This window comes from Bombina bombina, chromosome 1 (genome assembly GCF_027579735.1).
Source record: "Bombina bombina isolate aBomBom1 chromosome 1, aBomBom1.pri, whole genome shotgun sequence".
NCBI lineage: Eukaryota > Metazoa > Chordata > Amphibia > Anura > Bombinatoridae > Bombina > Bombina bombina.
The window spans coordinates 644,720,464-644,743,707 of NC_069499.1; the positions used below are offsets into that span (position 1 = coordinate 644,720,464).

The following is a 23,244-nucleotide window of genomic DNA, read 5'->3' on the forward strand; positions in this document are numbered from 1 at the left end:
ATTAAAAACAGAACTTTCCAAGATAACATTTTTATATCAATGGAATGAAGGGGTTCAAACGGAACACCCTGTAAAACGTTAAGAACTAAGTTTAAACTCCATGGTGGAGCAACAGCTTTAAACACAGGCTTGATCCTAGCTAAAGCCTGACAAAAGGACTGGACGTCTGGATTTTCTGACAGACGTCTGTGTAACAAGATGGACAGAGCTGAAATCTGTCCCTTTAATGAACTAGCTGATAAACCCTTTTCTAAACCTTCTTGTAGAAAAGACAATATCCTAGCGATCCTAACCTTACTCCAGGAGTAACCTTTGGATTCGCACCAGTATAGGTATTTCCGCCATATTTTATGGTAAATCCTTCTGGTAACAGGCTTCCTAGCCTGAATCAGGGTATCAATAACCGACTCAGAAAAACCACGTTTTGATAAAATCAAGCGTTCAATTTCCAAGCAGTCAGCTTCAGAGAAGTTAGATTTTGATGTTTGAATGGACCCTGTATCAGAAGGTCCTGTCTCAGAGGTAGAGACCAAGGCGGACAGGATGACATGTCCACTAGATCTGCATACCAAGTCCTGCGTGGTCAAGCAGGTGCTATTAGAATTACTGATGCTCTCTCCTGTTTGATCTTGGCAATCAATCGAGGAAGCAGCGGGAAGGGTGGAAACACATAAGCCATCCTGAAGTTCCAAGGTGCTGTCAAAGCATCTATCAGAACTGCTCCCGGATCCCTGGATCTGGACCCGTAGCGAGGAAGTTTGGCGTTCTGGCGAGACGCCATGAGATCTATCTCTGGTTTGCCCCAACGTCGAAGTATCTGGGCAAAGACCTCCGGATGAAGTTCCCACTCCCCCGGATGAAGAGTCTGGCGACTCAAGAAATCCGCCTCCCAGTTCTCCACTCCCGGGATGTGGATTGCTGACAGGTGGCAAGAGTGAGACTCTGCCCAGCGAATTATCTTTGATACTTCCATCATTGCTAGGGAGCTTCTTGTCCCTCCCTGATGGTTGATGTAAGCTACAGTCGTGATGTTGTCCGACTGAAACCTGATGAACCCCCGAGTTATTAACTGGGGCCAAGCCAGAAGGGCATTGAGAACTGCTCTCAATTCCAGAATGTTTATTGGAAGGAGACTCTCCTCCTGATTCCATAGTCCCTGAGCCTTCAGAGAATTCCAGACAGCGCCCCAACCTAGTAGGCTGACGTCTGTTGTTACAATTGTCCAGTCTGGCCTGCTGAATGGCATTCCCCTGGACAGGTGTGGCCGATGAAGCCACCATAGAAGAGAATTTCTGGTCTCTTGATTCAGATTCAGAGTAGGGGACAAATCTGAGTAATCCCCATTCCACTGACTTAGCATGCATAGTTGCAGCGGTCTGAGGTGTAGGCGAGCAAAAGGTACTATGTCCATTGCCGCTACCATTAAGCCGATCACCTCCATGCATTGAGCTACTGACGGGTGTTGAATGGAATGAAGGACGCGGCATGCATTTTGAAGTTTTGTTAACCTGTCTTCTGTCAGGTAAATCTTCATTTCTACAGAATCTATAAGAGTCCCCAAGAATGGAACTCTTGTGAGAGGAAAGAGAGAACTCTTCTTTTCGTTCACTTTCCATCCATGCGACCTTAGAAATGCCAGAACTAACTCTGTATGAGACTTGGCAGTTTGAAAGCTTGTATTAGAATGTCGTCTAGGTACGGAGCTACCGAAATCCCTCGCGGTCTTAGTACCGCTAGAAGGGCACCCAGAACCTTTGTGAAGATTCTTGGAGCCGTAGCCAATCCGAATGGAAGAGCTACAAACTGGTAGTGCCTGTCTAAGAAGGCAAACCTTAGATACCGGTGATGATCTTTGTGGATCGGTATGTGAAGGTAAGCATCCTTTAAATCCACTGTGGTCATGTACTGACCCTCTTGGATCATGGGTAAAATTGTCCGAATAGTTTCCATTTTGAACGATGGAACTCTTAGGAATTTGTTTAGAGTCTTTAAATCTAAGATTGGCCTGAAAGTTCCCTCTTTTTTGGGAACCACAAACAGGTTTGAGTAGAACCCTTGTCCTTGTTCCGACCACGGAACCGGATGGATCACTCCCATTGTTAACAGATCTTGTACGCAGCGTAGAAACGCTTCTTTCTTTATCTGGTTTGTTGACAACCTTGACAGATGAAATCTCCCTCTTGGGGGAGATAATTTGAAGTCTAGAAGGTATCCCTGAGATATGATCTCTAGTGCCCAGGGATCCTGAACATCTCTTGCCCAGGCCTGGGCGAAGAGAGAGAGTCTGCCCCCTACTAGATCCGGTCCCGGATCGGGGGCTCTCGGTTCATGCTGTCTTTGGGGCAGCAGCAGGTTTCCTGGCCTGCTTGCTTTTGTTCCAGGACTGGTTAGGCTTCCAGCCTTGCCTGTAACGAGCAACAGCTCCTTCCTGTTTTGGTGCAGTGGAGGTTGATGCTGCTCCTGTTTTGAAATTCCGAAAGGGACGAAAATTAGACTGTCTAGCCTTAGCTTTGGCCTTGTCTTGAGGTAGGGCGTGGCCCTTACCTCCCGTAATGTCAGCGATAATTTCTTTCAAACCGGGCCCGAATAAGGACTGCCCCTTGAAAGGTATATTAAGTAATTTGGACTTAGAAGTAACATCAGCTGACCAGGATTTTAGCCACAGTGCCCTGCGTGCCTGTATGGCGAATCCTGAGTTCTTAGCCGTAAGTTTGGTTAAATGTACTACGGCCTCCGAAATGAAAGAATTAGCTAGTTTAAGGACTCTAAGCCTGTCCGTAATGTCGTCTAGCGTAGAGGAACTAAGGTTCTCTTCAAGCGACTCAATCCAAAATGCTGCCGCAGCCGTAATCGGCGCGATACATGCAAGGGGTTGTAATATAAAACCTTGTTGAACAAACATTTTCTTAAGGTAACCCTCTAATTTTTTATCCATTGGATCTGAGAAAGCACAGCTATCCTCCACCGGGATAGTGGTACGCTTAGCTAAAGTAGAAACTGCTCCCTCCACCTTGGGGACCGTTTGCCATAAGTCCCGAGTGGTGGCGTCTATTGGAAACATCTTTCTAAATATTGGAGGGGGTGAGAACGGCACACCGGGTCTATCCCACTCCTTAGTAACAATTTCAGTTAGTCTCTTAGGTATAGGAAAAACGTCAGTACTCGCCGGTACCGCAAAGTATTTATCCAACCTACACAGTTTCTCTGGTATTGCAACAGTGTTACAATCGTTGAGAGCTGCTAAGACCTCCCCTAGTAGTACACGGAGGTTCTCCAATTTAAATTTAAAATTTGAAATATCTGAGTCCAATCTGTTTGGATCAGAACCGTCACCCACAGAATGAAGCTCTCCGTCCTCATGCTCTGCGAGCTGTGACGCAGTATCAGACATGGCCCTAGCATTGTCAGCGCACTCTGTTCTCACCCCAGAGTGATCACGCTTGCCTCTTAGTTCAGGTAATTTAGACAAAACTTCAGTCATAACAGTAGCCATATCTTGTAATGTTATCTGTAATGGCCGCCCAGATGTACTAGGCGCCAAAATATCACGCACCTCCCGGGCGGGAGATGCAGGTACTGTCGCGTGAGGCGAGTTAGTCGGCATAACTCTCCCCTCGCTGTTTGGTGAAATTTGTTCACATTGTACAGATTGACTTTTATTTAAAGTAGCATCAATACAGTTAGTACATAAATTTCTATTGGGCTCCACCTTGGCATTGGAACAAATGACACAGATATCTTCCTCTGAGTCAGACATGTTTAACACACTAGCAAAAAACTTACAACTTGGTTATAATCTTTTTTAGCAAAAAACGTACTGTGCCTCAAAGAGGTACTAACGATTAAATGACAGTTGAAATAATGAACTGAAAAACAGTTATTGCATCAAATTTTAAAACAACACAACTTTTAGCAAAGGTTTGTTCCCATTAGTAAAAAACAACACTAATTAAATTTGTACATAAGAAAAACAAAACAACGTTTTTTATACACAGTCACTATAAGAATTCTCACAGCTCTGCTGAGAGAATTTACCTCCCTTCAAAGAAGTTTGAAGACCCCTGAGATCTGTCAGAGATGAACCGGATCATGCAGGACATATAAAAGTAGCTGACTGGAATTTTTTGATGCGTAGCAAAGAGCGCCAAAAACGGCCCCTCCCTCTCCCACACAGCAGTGAAGAGAAACGAAACTGTCACAATTAAAGCAAAAAACTGCCAAGTGGAAAATAATGCCCAAACATTTATTCACACAGTACCTCAGCAATGTAAACGATTCTACATTCCAGCAAAAACGTTTAACATGAGAATAGTTATTAAAAGGATTAGTGACCTTAACACAGTAGTTCCGGTGAAATACCATCCCCAGAATACTGAAGTGTATACATACATGTCATTTTAACGGTATGGCAGGCTTTTCTCATCAATTCCATTCAGAAAATAAAAACTGCCACATACCTCAATGCAGATTCATCTGCCCGCTGTCCCCTGATCTGAAGCCTTTACCTCCCTCAGATGGTCGAGAACAGCAATATGATCTTAACGACTCCGGTTAAAATCATAGTAAAAAATCTCTGTCAGATTCTTCCTCAAACTCTGCCAGAGAAGTAATAACACGCTCCGGTGCTATTTTAAAATAACAAACTTTTGATTGAAGTCATAAAAACTAAGTATAATCACCATAGTCCTCTCACACATCCTATCTAGTCGTTGGGTGCAAGAGAATGACTGGGACTGACGTAGAGGGGAGGAGCTATATGCAGCTCTGCTGGGTGAATCCTCTTGCATTTCCTGTTGGGGAGGAGTTATATCCCAGAAGTAATGATGACCCGTGGACTGATCACACATAACAGAAGAAAACAAAACATCCTTTCTCACATGCAAACCCGGTCATGTTTTCTCAAGTGCACTAACCCGACATGAAATATGCATATTTCACATTCCAATGTTCTTCACATAGGCATGTTCCAATTGTTCATAATTAGATATTTATATATATATATATGTGATTTTTTTTTGGTAAAACATATATCTTTACCTATAAATATATCTATTTATAAATACATAGAACATATTCCCCTATGTGAAGAACATTGGGATGTGAAATATCTACAGGAAATACAGTTAAACATGTTATTAAATATTGCAAAAATATGATTTTATATGTTTTCAGCTACTTGACTGCAAAGAGCTCCAATGCATTTCTATATATGTCTACATATGTATATATGTGTTTATATGTGTAATTTTGATGTGTTTTGTGCCACTCTCGTGTAACAATTAACCAGAGCACTGAAGTCGAGCTATCCCTGAACGCGCGTTAAAATCAATTTTGCCCAAGCAAAAGCGTTTACTTTCAACCTGTAATACGCACGCTACTTCCGACGTGCAAAAAAGTCCTTTTCACTCTTGTAAAATATTTAGTGTGCCACTTGTAATCTAGCCCATAATGGGGTAGACTGCAAAACACATAAAAAAAACTAGAAATGGTAGATTTAGTTATATTTTGCCTCAGCTGTTTGATTCCTATCTCTAAAATGCTTTGCTGGCTTCTAATATTGCTTGTAGACTACACCTATAAGGGTGGTCTATGTAAACTGTAGCTAGCAGATATAATATATACAAAATGCATACAAGGGCTTTACTCGCAGTGTGATCTCATACCACATGGTGTGTCTTAGACAATTCTCTTACAGTAAGTTCAATCATGGACATCTTCTCATAACATTGTAAAGTTTACTAATATTTAAAGGGACATTATACACTATATTTTTCTTTGCATAAATGTTTTGTAGATTATTCATTTATATAGCCCATCTGAGTGTGTTTTTGGAAAAATGTATAGTCTTGCTTATTTTTAAATAACACTGTGCTAATGTATAGTCTTGCTTATTTTTAAATAACACTGTGCTGATTTTCAGACTCCAAAGCAAGCCTCTATGTTTTAGATGTACACTGATACAAACTTATGACTGCTTCTGTTTGTATAATGGGTCTTTTCATATATAGGGGAGGTTCTGCTATCAGCCCTTTTCAGTGGGTGTCCCAGGCTTATCTCATTAACAGTGTTAAATTGGGAGCTTCTAAGTAAGTTTTTAAAAGTTTTTACACTGGATTTTTATATTGGTATCTGTGCATATTATTCTTTATAGTAGTGTATATTAAATGCAGTTAAATGAAAATTGGTGTATACTGTCCAATACAAGCACTGAGATTAGCAGGTGCTCACTCCTTGGGCAGTTTGCAGCAAATACCGGTCTTGTGGTGTGGAAGGAAACGGCTGGAGAGCTTAAAGGAAAAGAGATTGGGCAATCAGTTTTAACTCTATCTTCAATTTTGTTTTTAGGAATTTTGATTTTGTTTAACTTTAATTGTATGAAATAATGAAGTTGATACACAAATCTGAGTAGATCATTGGATATTTACAGATTGGCAGAGGGGAACAATAAATGATTGATCATGGATGTGGTACAGGAATTTATTTTGTAAATGAACATTCATTAATAATGAATCATCTGTTCCCTACAGTTCCTCTTGGCATTGGCATCTTATTGAGACGGCTTTTCTTTACTTACAGACATCTCTCCGGCTTTCAGCGGACACTCAACAGCTTCTTCTACCTGCACCAGGTGACTCGGTATCTGTTGCTGTGCTCTCATCATGTCTGTTGTAACAGCTCCAGGTCCGTGCTCAAGAACACTTTTTTTATTGCTCCCTGCAATGAATGTGTCTCAGTAAATATTATAGCACAGTCCATTTATAATATATGCATAAGGTTGTTGCAAATATGAACATTGTGATATTTTAATTGACTTAAACTGCAGCTAAACACAACTACTCACCACCATGCAGCTCTCTTTAAAGCCATTTAAAGCCAAGTTTAACCATTTACAGGTGCTGGTTGGTGAAGCTCTGCACTTTCACACTACTATCTTGAAGCTCACATATATTGACACCCAATGACAAAAGTGATAAACCTACACAGATTAGGGATGTTGCTGCCTTTATCACAGCTGTATTGATTGTGCAACTCGGCTTAGCACACACAGTACAGAGAAGGAGGTGTACATTTTTGACGTTTTTATACACAGTTTAGAATTTACAATATCTATCTATCTAAAATCCAAAACAAAAAATATGATAGTGCTCTAGTATGGGTCTTCCACTTTAAACTATTAAAGGGATTATAATCCACACCTATAGGATGTCCAGTTACTTAAATAAACCTTTATCAGAATGAGGTAATTGTAAGTAATGTTAAAAGCCAGTAAAATGATTCTGTAGTTATGAAAGTAGGTTCCTTTCTGTCCCTTTAAGGTAGTATCCCTTCATCGCAGTACTTGAATCTCACTTGGATAAGGATCCTTCCACCAGTACAAAAACAAGGAAAGCTGCCGCACACTGTTGCTGAATAAAAGGAAAACAATTTATTATGAAAAGTTAAAAATGCACACGGAGGTGACAGAGATACAACCATCTTACGCGTTTCGCACCCAAACACGGCACTTTCTCATAGATGACGTAGTTAAATTCCCAAAGGCCATTTAAAACCAGTTCAACCAATCAGAGCTTAATCTGCATACGGAAACAATTCATTCATAAAAAACAATTTGTCAGGTTGATTAAAAAATAATAATGTATCAAAGTTGTGTTAAATATTTGATCTGGTGCCTATTATTTACCCTATGTCAAGAAAAAAGTTAATATACACAATGTTACAATATTTCAAAGTATTAAGAATATACTTTCCTTGTTGCTATTCGCTACTCCAGGGAAGGTGAACATCAAAGGGACATTAAGAACTACAACAAGTACTTTAATGGTATACATTTTACAAATGTCCAGTGACGTGCAGTGAGATCAGAGGCTGGTGAGGCACTGGCTTCATTCTCTTGGTATCCTTTGTTGAAGGATATGCAGCAATGCACTACTGGATGCTAACTGAACACATTAAATGAGCCAACGACAAGAGCCATAGGTGTGCTTTTCAAAGGATACCAAAAGAAAAAATCAAATTAGATAACAGAAGTAAAATGTAAAGGTGTTTAATATTGTATGTTCTATCTGAAACATGAAAGCAAAATGTTGTGTTTAATGTTCTTTTAACGTTTTAAAACAAATTAACAACCTTTTTACTGCAGCTATTCTCCAGTAGTCAAACTCAACCCACCATTTGGCTTATTTACCAATCTGGGCTTTATTCCCCAGACAACAAGGCTAGCTGCTGTCAAAAAGTTAGTATAAAGAGTTTTGCAGCTGTTATCCACTAAAACCAATTAGGGACATATATCTAGCAGGTTTAGCCTCGAGAAGTCTGCAAGGTGCATTCCATGTTCTGATAAATTAGAAATTGCTCAACTTTCAGTGCTAAATTACATGAGAAAGGGGGCAAAATAAATAATGAAAATATATTATAAAGTTGTTTCATTATTCATAAGAAGGAAAGAAATGCTCTTGTGTAGCTCTATCTGAAGAATATCACACATGAGATAAGGGGCAGTCAGGATGTCACTGAATAAGTGACATGAGACAGGAAAACAGTGTGAGTGAGCACAGCTACTGGAATATAAACATAGGACCTATAATAGATTTGCTATTTTGCCTTCTTTTGCCCAGAAGTAAAAGATTTTTAAAGGGATATGAAACCCAATTTTTTTCTTTCATGATTCAGATAGAGCAGCAATTTTAAGCAACTTTCTAATTTACTCATATTATCAATTTGTCTTTGTTCTCTTGGTATCTTTATTTGAAAAGCAGAAATGTAAGCTTAGGAGTCAGACCATTTTTGGTTCAGAACCTGGGTAGAGCTTGCTGATTGGTGGCTAAATGTAGCCATCAATCAGCAAGATGCCATGGACCAAAATTAAATATACCATAACATTGTATTCTAGGTGGGTATAAAGTAGTCAATACAGCTGAGATATAATTGAGTGCCAGCTTTCAGAGCATTCCTATAAAATTCCATAAATAAAGAAGAAAGCTTGCACTCTCCAGATCCAGCAGAAGGCAATACTTTATTAGTTTCAAAGAGCAATGTTTTAGGCACCTGCCCTTTTATAAAAAGTACAAACACCATAAAAATACCCATTTTCAAGTGTGGCTCTTTAGAGCTAATACATTATTGCTTTCCTCTGTACCTGGAGAGTGCAGCTTTACTTCTTTAATTATGGTCTTTTAGGTAGTAGTAATCAATGACAAAGATCTAGGCCTCTGCTTGTACACCATGTAGAAGCGGCTAGTTGGGCAAGCAGTATCATGAAGCCTTGTATGTCTTCAAAAGTACTTATACACACACTATAACACACACACACACACACACACACACACACACAGAGACAAATACACATGCTACTGGAAATGCACACAATTGTACACATTTAAAGAGACAGTAAAGTTATAATTAGACTTTCATGATATTAGACAGAGCATACAATTTTAAACAACTTTCCAATTTACTTCTATTATTTAATTTGCTTCCTTCTCTTGTTATCCTTTGCTGAAAGGTTTATCTAGGTAAGCTCAGGAACAACAAATAATCTAGGTTCTAGCTGCTGATTGGTGGCTGCATATATATACTGGTTTCAGTTAGAAAACAGTAGTGCATTGCTGCTCCTTTAACACATGACACCAACAGAATGAAGCAAATTTGATAATAGAAGTAAACTGGAAAGTTGTTTAAAATGGTATGTTCTACCTAAATCATGAAATAAAAATTTTGGCTTTCATGTCCCTTTAAGCACAAACCTACATACATACAGACACTCACACATAATACAGAAATATGCACATACACACACATGGATGAGAAAATCATTAACAAAGATATTAAGATATATTACACATAGTGTTCAGTCAGTGACATGTTAATTTAGAAGTCTGACAGGGAGGTCTAGAATTTAGGTATTTTATACCAAATACAGGGACAAGACATTTTGCTAGTGACCACGCAAAAGTGAAACATAGGTATAAATTGTCTGCTGGGCAGTGCTTATGGGCAGCTGCTTATAAAATATTCAGCCCTCCAGCATGGCTGGAATAATTACTGGAAATTTACCATAAAAATCATACATATTTAACTTATTTAACATTGACATCTTTATTATGGAAATTACTCTACATAAATCACACTGTTCATAGTGGTGGTGGAGGGGGGGGGGGGGTGTTAACAGGTGTCCATTAGTTAAGAAGATCAGTAAAAACATAATGTATGTAAGAACTTACCTGATAAATTAATTTCTTTCATATTAGCAAGAGTCCATGAGCTAGTGACGTATGGGATATACATTCCTACCAGGAGGGGCAAAGTTTCCCAAACCTTAAAATGCCTATAAATACACCCCTCACCACACCCACAATTCAGTTTAACGAATAGCCAAGAAGTGGGGTGACAAGAAAGGAGCGAAAGCATCAAAAATAAGGAATTGGAATAATTGTGCTTTATACAAAAAAATCATAACCACCACAAAAAAGGGTGGGCCTCATGGACTCTTGCTAATATGAAAGAAATGAATTTATCAGGTAAGTTCTTACATAAATTATGTTTTCTTTCATGTAATTAGCAAGAGTCCATGAGCTAGTGACATATGGGATAATAAATACCCAAGATGTGGAACTTCCACGCAAGAGTCACTAGAGAGGGAGGGATAAAATAAAGACAGCCAATTCCGCTGAAAAATTAATCCACTACCCAAATCAAAAAAGTTTCAATTTTTATAATGAAAAAAACTGAAATTATAAGCAGAAGAATCAAAACTGAGACAGCTGCCTGAAGTATCATTCTACCAAAACTGCTTCTAAAGAAGAGAAAACATCAAAATGGTAGAACATAGTAAAAGTATGCAAAGAAGACCAAGTAATTGCTTTGCAAATCTGTTCAACAGAAGCTTCATTCTTAAAAAGCCCAGGAAGTAGAAACTTACCTAGTAGAATGAGCCGTAATCCTCCGAGGCGGGAATCCACCCGACTCCAAATAAGCATGATGAATCAAAAGTTTAAGCAAGATGCCAAATAAATGGCAGAAGCTTTTTGACCTTCCTAAAACCAGAAAAGATAAAAAATAGACTAGAAGTCTATCTGAAATCTGAATAGCTTCAACATAGAATTACAACAACTCTTACCATATCCAAAGAAAGTAAGAATCTCACCAAAGAAGTCTTAGGAAAACAATAATTTCTCCCTAATGTTTGTTAGAATTTACAACTTTAGGTAAGAATTGAAATGAGGACAGCAAAAACCACCTTATCCTGATGAAAAAAATCAGAAAAAAGAGATTCACAAGAAAGAACAGATAATTCAAAAACTGTTCTAGCTGAAGAGATGTCCAAAAAGAACAATACTTTCCATGAAAGTAATTAATGTCCAGAGCAAGCATATGCTCAAATAGAAGAGCCTGAAAAACCTTCAGAACCCAATTAAGACTCCAAAGAGGAGAAATTGGCTTAATGACAGGTTTGATACGAATCAAAACCTGAACAAAATGATGAATATCAGGAAGTAACACCGCCTTATCCTGATGAAAAATCAGAAAAAGATATTCACAAAAAAGAGCAGATAACTCAAAAATTCTTCTAGCAGAAGAAATAACCAAAAGGAACAATACTTTTCCAAGAAAGTAATTTAATGTTCAGAAAAAGCATAGTTTCAAACGGAGGAGCCTGTAAAGCCCTCAGCACCAAATTGAGACTCCAAAGAGGAGAGATTGAATTAATGACAGGCTTGATACGGACCAAAGCCTGTACAAAACAATGAATATCAGGATGATTAGCAATCTTTCTGTGAAAAAAGAACAGAAAGAGTAGAGATTTGTCCTAACAAAGAACTGAAGACAAAACCTTATCCAAACCAACCTGAAAAAATAATAAAATTCTATGAATTTTAAAAGAATGCCAAGAAAAGTAGGTCTTCCAGACTCAATAATAAATCTTTCTAGAGACAGATTTACGAGCCTGAAACATAGTATTAATCAATGAGTCAGAGAAACCTCTATGACTAAAAACCAAGCGTTCAATCTCCATCCCTTCAAATTTAATGATTTGAGATCCTGATGGAAAAAATGGGCCTTGAGAAAGAAGGTCTGGTTTAAACGGAAGTGTCCAAGGTTGGCAACTGGCCATCCGAATGAGATCCGCATACCAAAACCTGAGAAGCCATGCTGGAGCCACCAGCATAACAAACAAATACTTCATAAGAATTTTGGAAATCACTTTGGAAGAAGAACTAGAGGCGTGAAGAAATAGGCAAAAAGATAATTCCAAAGAAATGTCAATGCATACACTACTTCCGCCTGAAGATCCCCGGACCTGAATAGGCCCCTGGGAAATTCTTTATTCAGATGAGATGCCAACAGATCTATTTCTAGAAATGCTCACATCTGAAAAATTGAAAAACATATCTGGGTAAGAGAGACCATTCTCCCGGAAGTAAAGCTTGATTAACAGAGATAATCCGCTTCCCAAATATCTATACCTGGGAAAAAAACCACAGAATTTAGATAGGAGCTGGATTTAGCCCAAGCTAATATCCGAGACACTTCTGTCACAGCCTAAGGACTGATAGTCCTACCCTGATGATTGACATACACCATAGTTGTGATATTGTCTGAAAAACAATAAACGTCTCTTCTTCAAAAAGAAACTAACTGAAAAACTCTGAGAAAGCACAGAGTTCTAAAATATCAAATGGTAATCTCGCCTCCTGAGATTTCCAAACCCCTTGTGCTGACAGAGATCCTCAGACAGCCTCCCAACCAAAAAGACTCACATCTGTAGAGATCATGGTCCAGGTTGAAAGAAACGAAGAGACCTGTAGAACTAAATGATGGTGATCTTAACCACCAAATCAAGAGAGATAAATATTAGGATTCGAAGATTTAAAATGCGAAATCCTAGAATCCCTGCACCATAATTCAGCATAAAAGACTGGAAAGGTTCTTTCTATTGAAAATGAGCAAAGGGAATTGAATCCAATGCTGTGGCCATAAGACCTAAAACTTCTATGCATATATAGCAACTGAAGGAAATAATAGAGACTAAAGGTACCGACAGACGGAGCCCAATAAAATTGTCCCTTGTCTGATAGAGACAAAGACAGTGACACAAACTATCTGGAAACCTAAAAAAGGTGACCCTTGTGAGAGGAATCAAGAGCTTTTGAAAAAAAGATCCTCTAACTATGTCCTGGAAGAACAAAGTGAATCATATGAGATTCCGCATCCTCAGAAAATAATCTGAATGAAAACAGAAAAATGAAAATATGCATTTATTGCATCTAATGAAAACAAATAATGCTATCACTGACCAAAAAAAGGCAGAATAGTTTGAATAAAACTCCAAAACCCAGTTCCTAAAAATGGAACTGGAAGAAATACCCCAGAAGATTCCAGGTCTGAGCAGAGCTTGAACCCCACGGGTGATCAGCCATGCTTCAACAGTACCCAAAATATATAGGACCGAAACACACTTAAAGAAAGTGTTAGCCTTACTGGAATAAAATCAAAGAAATTTGGACCGAATAGAACCAAATAAATTTCAAAAAAGTCTTAACCTGCCCCTTGCCAGCCAAGCTGGAATACGGCACGTACATCGCAATTTTAGGGAGCTGATTTCGAACTGAAAAATTTCCAATTAAAAACATGTTACTTGGGAAAGAATTCAGGAATTCATTCCTTAATAAGAACAACCAAACTAGTATAAGCTTAAAGTTTTAGTCTTAGAACTCAATCTTGAAGCCCAGAGTAACAGTTAAGAATTGAATCCAATTATAAAACAAATAATTGATTATCTTAGAACAAAAGAAATATGGATTTTTAGAAATCACAAAATTATTCTAGCTAAAACAGCTAAAGACATAGATTAAACCTCATTTGCAAAAATATTCAATAAAATGAAGACAAAAATGAAATTATTAGCATGATAGTCCAGTTAAAGGACCAGTCAACACAGTGGACCTGCATAATCAACAAATGCAAAACGACAAGACAAATGCAACAGCACCTAGTCTACAGGGAGTGCAGAATTATTAGGCAAATGCGTATTTTGACCACATCATCCTCTTTATGCATGTTGTCTTACTCCAAGCTGTATAGGCTCGAAAGCCTACTATCAATTAAGCATATTAGGTGATGTGCATCTCTGTAATGAGAAGGGGTGTGGTCTAATGACATCAACACCCTATATCAGGTGTGCATAATTATTAGGCAACTTCCTTTCCTTTGGCAAAATGGGTCAAAAGAAGGACTTGACAGGCTCAGAAAAGTCAAAAATAGTGAGATATCTTGCAGAGGGATGCAGCACTCTTAAAATTGCAAAGCTTCTGAAGCGTGATCATCGAACAATCAAGCGTTTCATTCAAAATAGTCAACAGGGTCGCAAGAAGCGTGTGGAAAAACCAAGGCGCAAAATAACTGCCCATGAACTGAGAAAAGTCAAGCGTGCAGCTGCCAAGATGCCACTTGCCACCAGTTTGGCCATATTTCAGAGCTGCAACATCACTGGAGTGCCCAAAAGCACAAGGTGTGCAATACTCAGAGACATGGCCAAGGTAAGAAAGGCTGAAAGACGACCACCACTGAACAAGACACACAAGCTGAAACGTCAAGACTGGACCAAGAAATATCTCAAGATTGATTTTTCTAAGGTTTTATGGACTGATGAAATGAGAGTGAGTCTTGATGGGCCAGATGGATGGGCCCGTGGCTGGATTGGTAAAGGGCAGAGAGCTCCAGTCCGACTCAGACGCCAGCAAGGTGGAGGTGGAGTACTGGTTTGGGCTGGTATCATCAAAGATAAGCTTGTGGGGCCTTTTCGGGTTGAGGATGGAGTCAAGCTCAACTCCCAGTCCTACTGCCAGTTTCTGGAAGACACCTTCTTCAAGCAGTGGTACAGGAAGAAGTCTGCATCCTTCAAGAAAAACATGATTTTCATGCAGGACAATGCTCCATCACACGTGTCCAAGTACTCCACAGCGTGGCTGGCAAGAAAGGGTATAAAAGAAGAAAATCTAATGACATGGCCTCCTTGTTCACCTGATCTGAACCCCATTGAGAACCTGTGGTCCATCATCAAATGTGAGATTTACAAGGAGGGAAAACAGTACACCTCTCTGAACAGTGTCTGGGAGGCTGTGGTTGCTGCTGCACGCAATGTTGATGGTGAACAGATCAAAACACTGACAGAATCCATGGATGGCAGGCTTTTGAGTGTCCTTGCAAAGAAAGGTGGCTATATTGGTCACTGATTTGTTTTTGTTTTGTTTTTGAATGTCAGAAATGTATATTTGTGAATGTTGAGATGTTATATTGGTTTCACTGGTAAAAATAAATCATTGAAATGGGTATATATTTGTTTTTTGTTAAGTTGCCTAATAATTATGCACAGTAATAGTCACCTGCACACACAGATATCCCCCTAAAATAGCTATAACTAAAAACAAACTAAAAACTACTTCCAAAACTATTCAGCTTTGATATTAATGAGTTTTTTGGGTTCATTGAGAACATGGTTGTTGTTCAATAATAAAATGAATCCTCAAAAATACAACTTGCCTAATAATTCTGCACTCCCTGTAGTAAATTTTGTCCCTTTAACAATGCTAAAATAAATCATAATCTGATACTTGATCTTAAAGTAAACAGAAAAAATGAAGCAATTGCAACATCCAAATAAATCACAGGTCCAAGAAAAGTACCTGAAACTAAATAATTTTCCATAAATAAGATACAACCATCTAAAGGAAAATAAATACTATTTTGCTATAGAAACAATAGCATAATTAGTAGGAGTAGAGATAGCCCCAATAAATTGGAGAACCCTCCAAATTGAATTTAACTGCCGGCAAAGAATATAGTTTAAAACCTTTGAAGAAGAAAAATCTCAGCCTATTCCATTCCCTAGTATGAGGAATTGGAAAAAAACCTCTGAAAACACAGAAGAATAAATAAGCAGAAATAGTGTTAGCTAGTCTTGAAAAAGAACTAGTTACCTTAATATGCAAAATAATCAACACCTTTTCAACAAAGAACAAATGTACTTTAATAAAAAAATAAAATAAAAAAGTAGATTTGTTAGTGTCAATATCTGATGAAGAAAATTCTGAATGAGAAAAAACATCATCAGAGAAGGATAAATCAGTATGTTGTTGGTCATTTGAAACTTCAATAATTAAAAAAGAAGTTTGAAAAAGACCTAAAAATTTTATTAGAAGGCACGATGTCAGACAAAGCCTTTAAAATAGAATCAGAAAAATATTTCTTATAAATCTTCTAAATATTTCTTGTACATAAGATGTAAAAAGAATAGCAATATATAAAGCATAAATACTAATGGATTCTGCATGTAAAAGTTTATCATGATAACTTATTACAAGCCATAGCTAAAGATAAACATTCATAACATTTAAAATAAATGAACTTAGCTTTGGTAGGACTGAACTCAGTCAACAGGAATCCTCTTAGATTGTTTTGAAACAGGAACAGTGAAATCTTGCAATATGTAATAGAAAAAAAACAATATTTAAAGCAAAATTATCAAATTCCTTAAATGACAGTTTCAGGAATGGGAAAAGAATGCAAAATAATAAGCTTCTAGAAACCAGAAGCAATAAAAAAGTGAGGTTTAAATAATGTGAGGAAAAAAAGTGAAACAAAAAATACGCCCACATTTTTTGGCGCCAAATATGACGCCCACATTATTGGCGCTAAATACAACGCCCATATATTTGGCGCCAAGTATGACGCCACATCCTCTGACGCCAGAACCGATGCCCACATTTTTTGGCGCAAAAAAATGTCTGAATACACATGCGTCAAAAATGACGTATTAACAGAATACAACTTCCGGCGTCAACTACGGCGCCGGAAATGATGAAATTTTTGCGCCAAAAAAGTCCGCGCCAAGAATGACGCAATAAAAAGAAACATTTTCTGCCCCCGCGAGCCTAACAGCACACAGGGAAAAATGATCAATTGAAAATTTTCAAGGTAAAGAAAAATAAATTGAATTAAAATGCATTATCCCAAATAATGAAACTGACAGTCTGAATTTTAAAGGAATACTGATTATCCTGAATCATGGCAAATATAAGTTTAAAGACATGTATTTAGAACTTTACATAGAAAGTGCCCAACCATAGCTTAGAGTGTCATAATAAAATAAGACTTACTTACCCTAAGACACTCATCTACATATAGTAGATAGCCAAACCAGTACTGAAACGAGAATCAGTAGAGGTAATGGTATATAAGAGTATATCGTCGATCTGAAAAGGGAGGTAAGAGATGAATCTCTACGACCGATAACAGAGAACCTATGAAATAGATCCCGTAGAAGGAGACCATTGAATTCAAATAGGCAATACTCTCTTCACATCCCTCTGACATTCACTGCACTCTGAGAGGAAAACCGGGCTCCAGCCTGCTGCGAAGCGCATATCAACGTAGAATCTAGCACAAACTTACTTCACCACCTCCATGGGAGGCAAAGTTTGTAAAACTGAATTGTGGGTGTGGTGAGGGGTGTATTTATAGGCATTTTAAGGTTTGGGAAACTTTGCCCCTCCTGGTAGGAATGTATATCCCATACGTCACTAGCTCATGGACTCTTGCTAATTGCATGAAAGAAATATAAATATATATATATTTACACCAACTACATGTTAATACTTAAGTGGCAGAACATAATTTTATAAATACCTGTGCTCGCTAACAAAAAACATTAAGAATTGAGACTCTATAGAAATAGGCATTAGCATCTTATTTCTGTTGCCATGCCAGGTAAACCAAATGACACAAATTAAGCCCAGTTACATTGTTAGTGCAGTAAGAGCTCTGTTTTTATAACATTACTAGACAGGATTGTCTGTATAAATAGATCTTATTAAGTTAATATACCATCCATCATTATTATTAATAGAGATCTATTTATACAGACAATCCTGTAGTAATGTTATAAAAACAGAGCTCTTATAACTTGAGACGTATTTTAACAGTGAGCAGCTCATTGTAGCATAATGACTGTCACTGTCCACTGACAAAAAACAACAACTTTATTACCAGTCCTGGAATGCTGTAGATGACACATTCAGCAGCCTAATACGGAGCAGCCCTACAGACAAAGTGGTGGTGTCTAAAGAGCAACTGTGCTGATGCTGCTGAGCTGATTGGCTGTAGCTTTAGCTCCATAATAGAGGCGTTTTTGAGAACTGCCTCTATTGGAGTGAGTATGGTGCCCGGTGAGCCACCACTGGGTGGCGCTAGCTCATAGTGAGCTACGAACAGGATTCAGCATCCAGGTTGCGCAATCAATGGAGGGCAGCGGAACGGCTCACTGCCCCCTTATTGCGCAACATGGATGCTGATTTTTTTTTGGATTATAAATATACTGTGTGATCTGGTGAGCATCGGTTGGCACCGTCGGAGGGGGGGGGGGGTGCGGGGGTACCTAGGGGGGGCGAGGCCCAAAAAAATAAAACTGAAAAAATAAAATATATATTTTTTATTAATCAGAATTAAAAACTTTTTTTCTCTCATTTGACAGTGGAGGCGCTGCCTCCCTTGCCTCCTATTACTGCACGTCAAATGTCCCACAACTACAGGTCTCAGTGATTGATAGGGCTTTGGTGTCACCCAGAGGGGGTGATTGCTATAGAATATTATCAAAACGGGAGTTAGTCTGGATATATAAATTACAAACGCGAACACCTCTGGGTATCAACAAAGAGTGGGACATTAGCTACTTTGTGTAAAAAATGGATATGGATACAAAAGTATAAATATGGTACCCATAAATTAGCCCTACCCTGTGTATTTAGATAAATTCATGCATATGATTATGTACCGTTTAGTATCGGAATTAACAAAAATGTATTTGAAATGTATACTAGACGTGAAGTGATGAATAGCAACAAGGAAAGCATACTTTTTTCTTGGTATAGGGTAAATAACAGGCACCGGATCAAATATTTAACATAACTTTGACACATTATTATTTTTTTTAATCAACCTGACAAATTGTTTTTTTATGAATGAATTGTTTCCGTATGATTGGTTGAACTGGGTTTAAATGTCCTTCTATGAGTAAGCGCCGTGTTTGGGCGCAAAACGCATAAGATTGTTGTATCTCTGTCACCTCCATGTGTAACTGTGTGTATTAAATTGCTTTCCTTTTATTCAGCAACAGTGTGCGGCAGCTTTCCTTGTTTTTGTACTTTCAGCGGAGAGTACGCTGTCTTCCCTGCCAGCACTCGGCTGTGTATGGGTATTCCTTTTGCTAACGGATTGCAACCACAATTTTTCTGGTTTGCTTATCCTTCCACCAGTGTAGGATGCTCAGGAAAAGAGAGGAAGAGCTAATAATGTAACACTGTTTTTATAAAATATTAAAAAATACACTTACTCAGGTCAACATCAGTTGCAATGAGGTATACAAAGTGCAGTAGTATCACACAACAATCTATTTGTATAAAAGATTGTAAGACTCGCTTTATATTCCTTCTCTGTGATACTTCTAATTACAATAAACCTACAAGTAGTTAAATATCCTTATTAACTGCTTCTAGGGTTGTTGTTAAAGTATCAAGAAGAAAGAATATAAAGCAAGTCTAACAATCTGTTTATGAGTTATATCATATTTTAATAAAAAACTGTTACACTATTAGTTTCTTCCTCTCTTCTCCTGAGTGTCCTACACTGGTGGAAGGATCCTTATCCAAGTGAGATTCAAGCACTGCGACGGAGGGACTCTACCTTACTCAAAAGGACAGGAAGGAAAAGACGGTGATAACTTCGGAAACCTCCTATTTGCTTTTCACATGACATTTATCTAATTTTGATTCAGATTGAGGTTGACGTAAGTGGACTTTGTATAGGGGTGGATTGAGATCCCTTTACAATTTTAAAGTGGAAGCTCCATACTAGAGCGCTATCCTATATGGTTTGGATTATCTATTTGGTGACGTGTATTGAGGAAGCGCACCCAGTTTTGGGACTTCATATGATCTACTTTGGTCTCTCTTAATGTAATTATACACCTGTTTAAAGCATTTGCGCTATTAGGTTTATTTGTTGTCTACAAATACCCCACTTGTTTCACACACATATAAAATGTATGTGTGTGTGTATGTATGTGTATATATATATATATATATATATATATATATATATACAAAAGTTCAAAGGGTATATGCATTCTCACCACCGTCCTGCAGCTGCCATGGTGCTCTTGAGGAGTATGCAGCAAAGAAACAAAGTGAAGCACTCACCGGACTTTGGATATAAGTGTGAAATACTTTCTTAGTGACGTTTCGGGACCTCAAACGTCCCTTCTTCTGACAACCAGAGTGTACAAATGAACAATCTTATAAAGGCCTGTTGGCCCCTCCCCCAAGCTAGTCACCAATCTCTGGAGACCTGGTGCAATCATTAAGGGGCTGAACCATATAGGTAGCCCAAATGTGAATTGAATATAACAATACTATATAACAAAAATCGCCATATTTAACTAAATGGCATATGTGTCTGTCAGCAGACATGGTTTGCCTGCAGATACCTGCTGTATGGACATGATCGGGTTGGCCGTTCTCCTAAGTTGTCTATAACACTATGCCGAGCTGCCATTAGACTTAAGCTCCCAACCTATAGGAGAAGGGGTGCGCCCCTGGTGCTCTTATGAGGTTATATGGGAGTGGTTTTGGAGTGGTTTGCGAGATGACGGTTTCACCCTCGGGTGGTGACAGGGAAGGTGATCTGAGTGGGGAGTGTGGTGTACGGCGCAAATATGAGTAATCATTAGAAGCGGTGTGATTTTGTCTCTGGCTGGCGACGCTGGCCGGATGAGCCACGGTAAGGCAGTTATACACACAGGAGTGTTGCATACAGTCACTACAGGGTTAAACAAGAACTGGGAGTGTTCTCCCTGGGTGTGTATTTTAGTTGTTATGACTACTTAAGACTCAAGATGTAGGTATGGTTGTGAGTTGTCCAATGATATTACCTACAGTGTGGATTGTTCCATTTGCATGCAGCCCTTGGGCACTGACTGGCTGGGGGAGCGAGAGTATGGTGGAATCATTGATCACTTGCTGTATGAAGATGCACTTTTTGGTAATATCACCACATATGATTTGACAGACACGTATGCCATTTTGTTAAATATGGCGATTTTTGTTATATAGTATTGTTATATTCAATTCACATTTGGGCTACCTTTATGGTTCAGCCCCTTAATGTTTGCACACGGTCTCCAGAGATTGGTGACTAGCTTGGGGGAGGGGCCGATAAGCCTTTATAAGTTTGTTCATTTGTACACTCTGGTTGTCAGAAGAAGGGATGTTTGAGGTCCCGAAACGTCACTAATAAGGTATTTCACACTGATATCCAAAGTCCAGTGATATATATATATATATATATATATATATATATATATATATGTGTGTGTGTGTGTATGTATATATATATATATATATATATATATAAAATAAAAAAGCTACAATGTAATCAATCTGCGAATGAGCACCACTTCTGCAGTATAAAAATGTTGAGCTTGAGCAACCTGTAAGAAATGTGAGACCTGTGAGAGTTGAAGTTACAGGAGTTAATACTATAGCAGTTTAATGGCCCTTCATAATGAATTTTTTCCCAGTTAAAGATTGTGTATGTGAGGCAAGTATTTTCTCCTTAATTATTTTATTGTTTTTATTATTTTATTTTCAGTGGTTTTTACCCCTAAATGTTATTTTCTGCTCTTGGAAATAAAGGGGTTAAGGATAAAGTGTAAAAATACACCTTTGGGTAAACACCATGTTGTGTCTAATTTAAAAAGATATATACTTTTGTGAAGCAGTTTTAAATTGGGTGACCACTCTTTAGCTTTTCGTCCAAGCATAGCAAATTGTAGCGTTAAACCAATAATTCCATCTTTGTAGTGTATGTCTTATATTTGTTATAAATTACTTAGAACCCTACACATATGGGGTATTCCTTAAAGGGATAGTCTACTCCAGATTATTTGTTTAAAAGATAGATAGCCTCTTTATTTCCCATTCCCAGATTTGCATAACCAACATGGTTATATTACAATATTTGTTTACCTCTGTGATTACCTTGCATCTAAGCCTCATATGGGTTATTCTTTAAAGGGACAGTCTTCTCCAGAATTGTTATTGCTTAAAAAGATAGATAATCCCTTTATTTCCCATTCCCCAGTTTTGCATAACCAATACAGTTATATTAATACACTTTTTAATTCTGTGATTACCTTGTATCTAAACCTCTCTGACTGCCCCCTTATTTCAGTTTTTTGACCGACTTGCATTTTATCCAATCATTGCCGACTCATAAATAACTCCACTGGAGTGAGCACAATGACAAATATGAACTAGCGCTGTCTGTGAAAAACTGTCAAAATGCACTGAAATAAGAGGTGGCCTTCAAGGGCTTAAAAATTAACATGAGCCTACCAAGGTTTTGCTTTCAACAAAGAATACAAGTGAACAAAGAAAATTTGATTACAAAAGTAAATTGGAAAGTTGTTTAAAATTGCATGCCCTATCTGAATCATGAAAGTTTAATTTTGACTAGACTGTCCCTTTAAATCAGGACAAGATAGTTTATTTATTTGGAGGTATGTTTTGTTAGATACACTAGTTTTGTAGAAATGTTTATTAAAAAAAATACGGGTTAGTCTGTTAATGTGTAAGATGTATGGGTGCACTTAACAATAGAGCAGATAATTATGGTGAAACCAACACTTAGCAAAAATGCCTAAAATGGCCTGTGCCATTTAAGAACGGACACTGGAAAAAACTCTGCCCTTAAGGATTAAAATAGTCTACTTTTAATTATTTATTTTAACCCAATGTAAAGTCGCTTTTCTTATACATAGCAGAATGGGTTTTGGAGTGCAAGAACTAATACTGCACTTTTAGGGTTAAAATATATGTTCTATAGAAATACAACACTGGGCATAGATGAGGACAGAATATATTGGATGCCTAAATAACATCTGCCTATTAATGCTACAGACAGGGGTCCAATCAATTGTTATACAGTCTATTTGTCATGAATATAGCGGGTGTAGTTTTTCATGCAGACTACAATCTATGACTAACACACCTGTCAGTGGTCTTAAATATTCAGTTGCAGAACACTATACTGTTACCTGGAATTACTTGCAGGACACCATTTTCCTTGTCCACATCATCAAAAGCAATCCAGGCAGAAACCACAGCACCTCCTTTAATGCCCCAATATCTG

At 38.0% G+C, this 23,244-nt stretch overlaps 1 protein-coding gene across 4 annotated transcripts in view; it reads right to left on the reverse strand.

The window, feature by feature from the left end:
* Nucleotides 1–23,244, reverse strand: part of LOC128645829 (L-threonyl-[L-threonyl-carrier protein] 4-chlorinase) — a 195,629-nt gene that overhangs the window by 21,193 nt on the left and 151,192 nt on the right. For all 4 annotated transcript variants that reach the window (XM_053699109.1, XM_053699110.1, XM_053699107.1 and 1 more), the window contains 2 exons: nt 23,150–23,241; nt 6,575–6,714 (listed from right to left, as the gene is read on the reverse strand). In XM_053699109.1, coding sequence (XP_053555084.1) covers nt 6,575–6,714; nt 23,150–23,241 — 232 coding nt within the window. The remainder of the gene's footprint in view (nt 1–6,574; nt 6,715–23,149; nt 23,242–23,244) is intronic.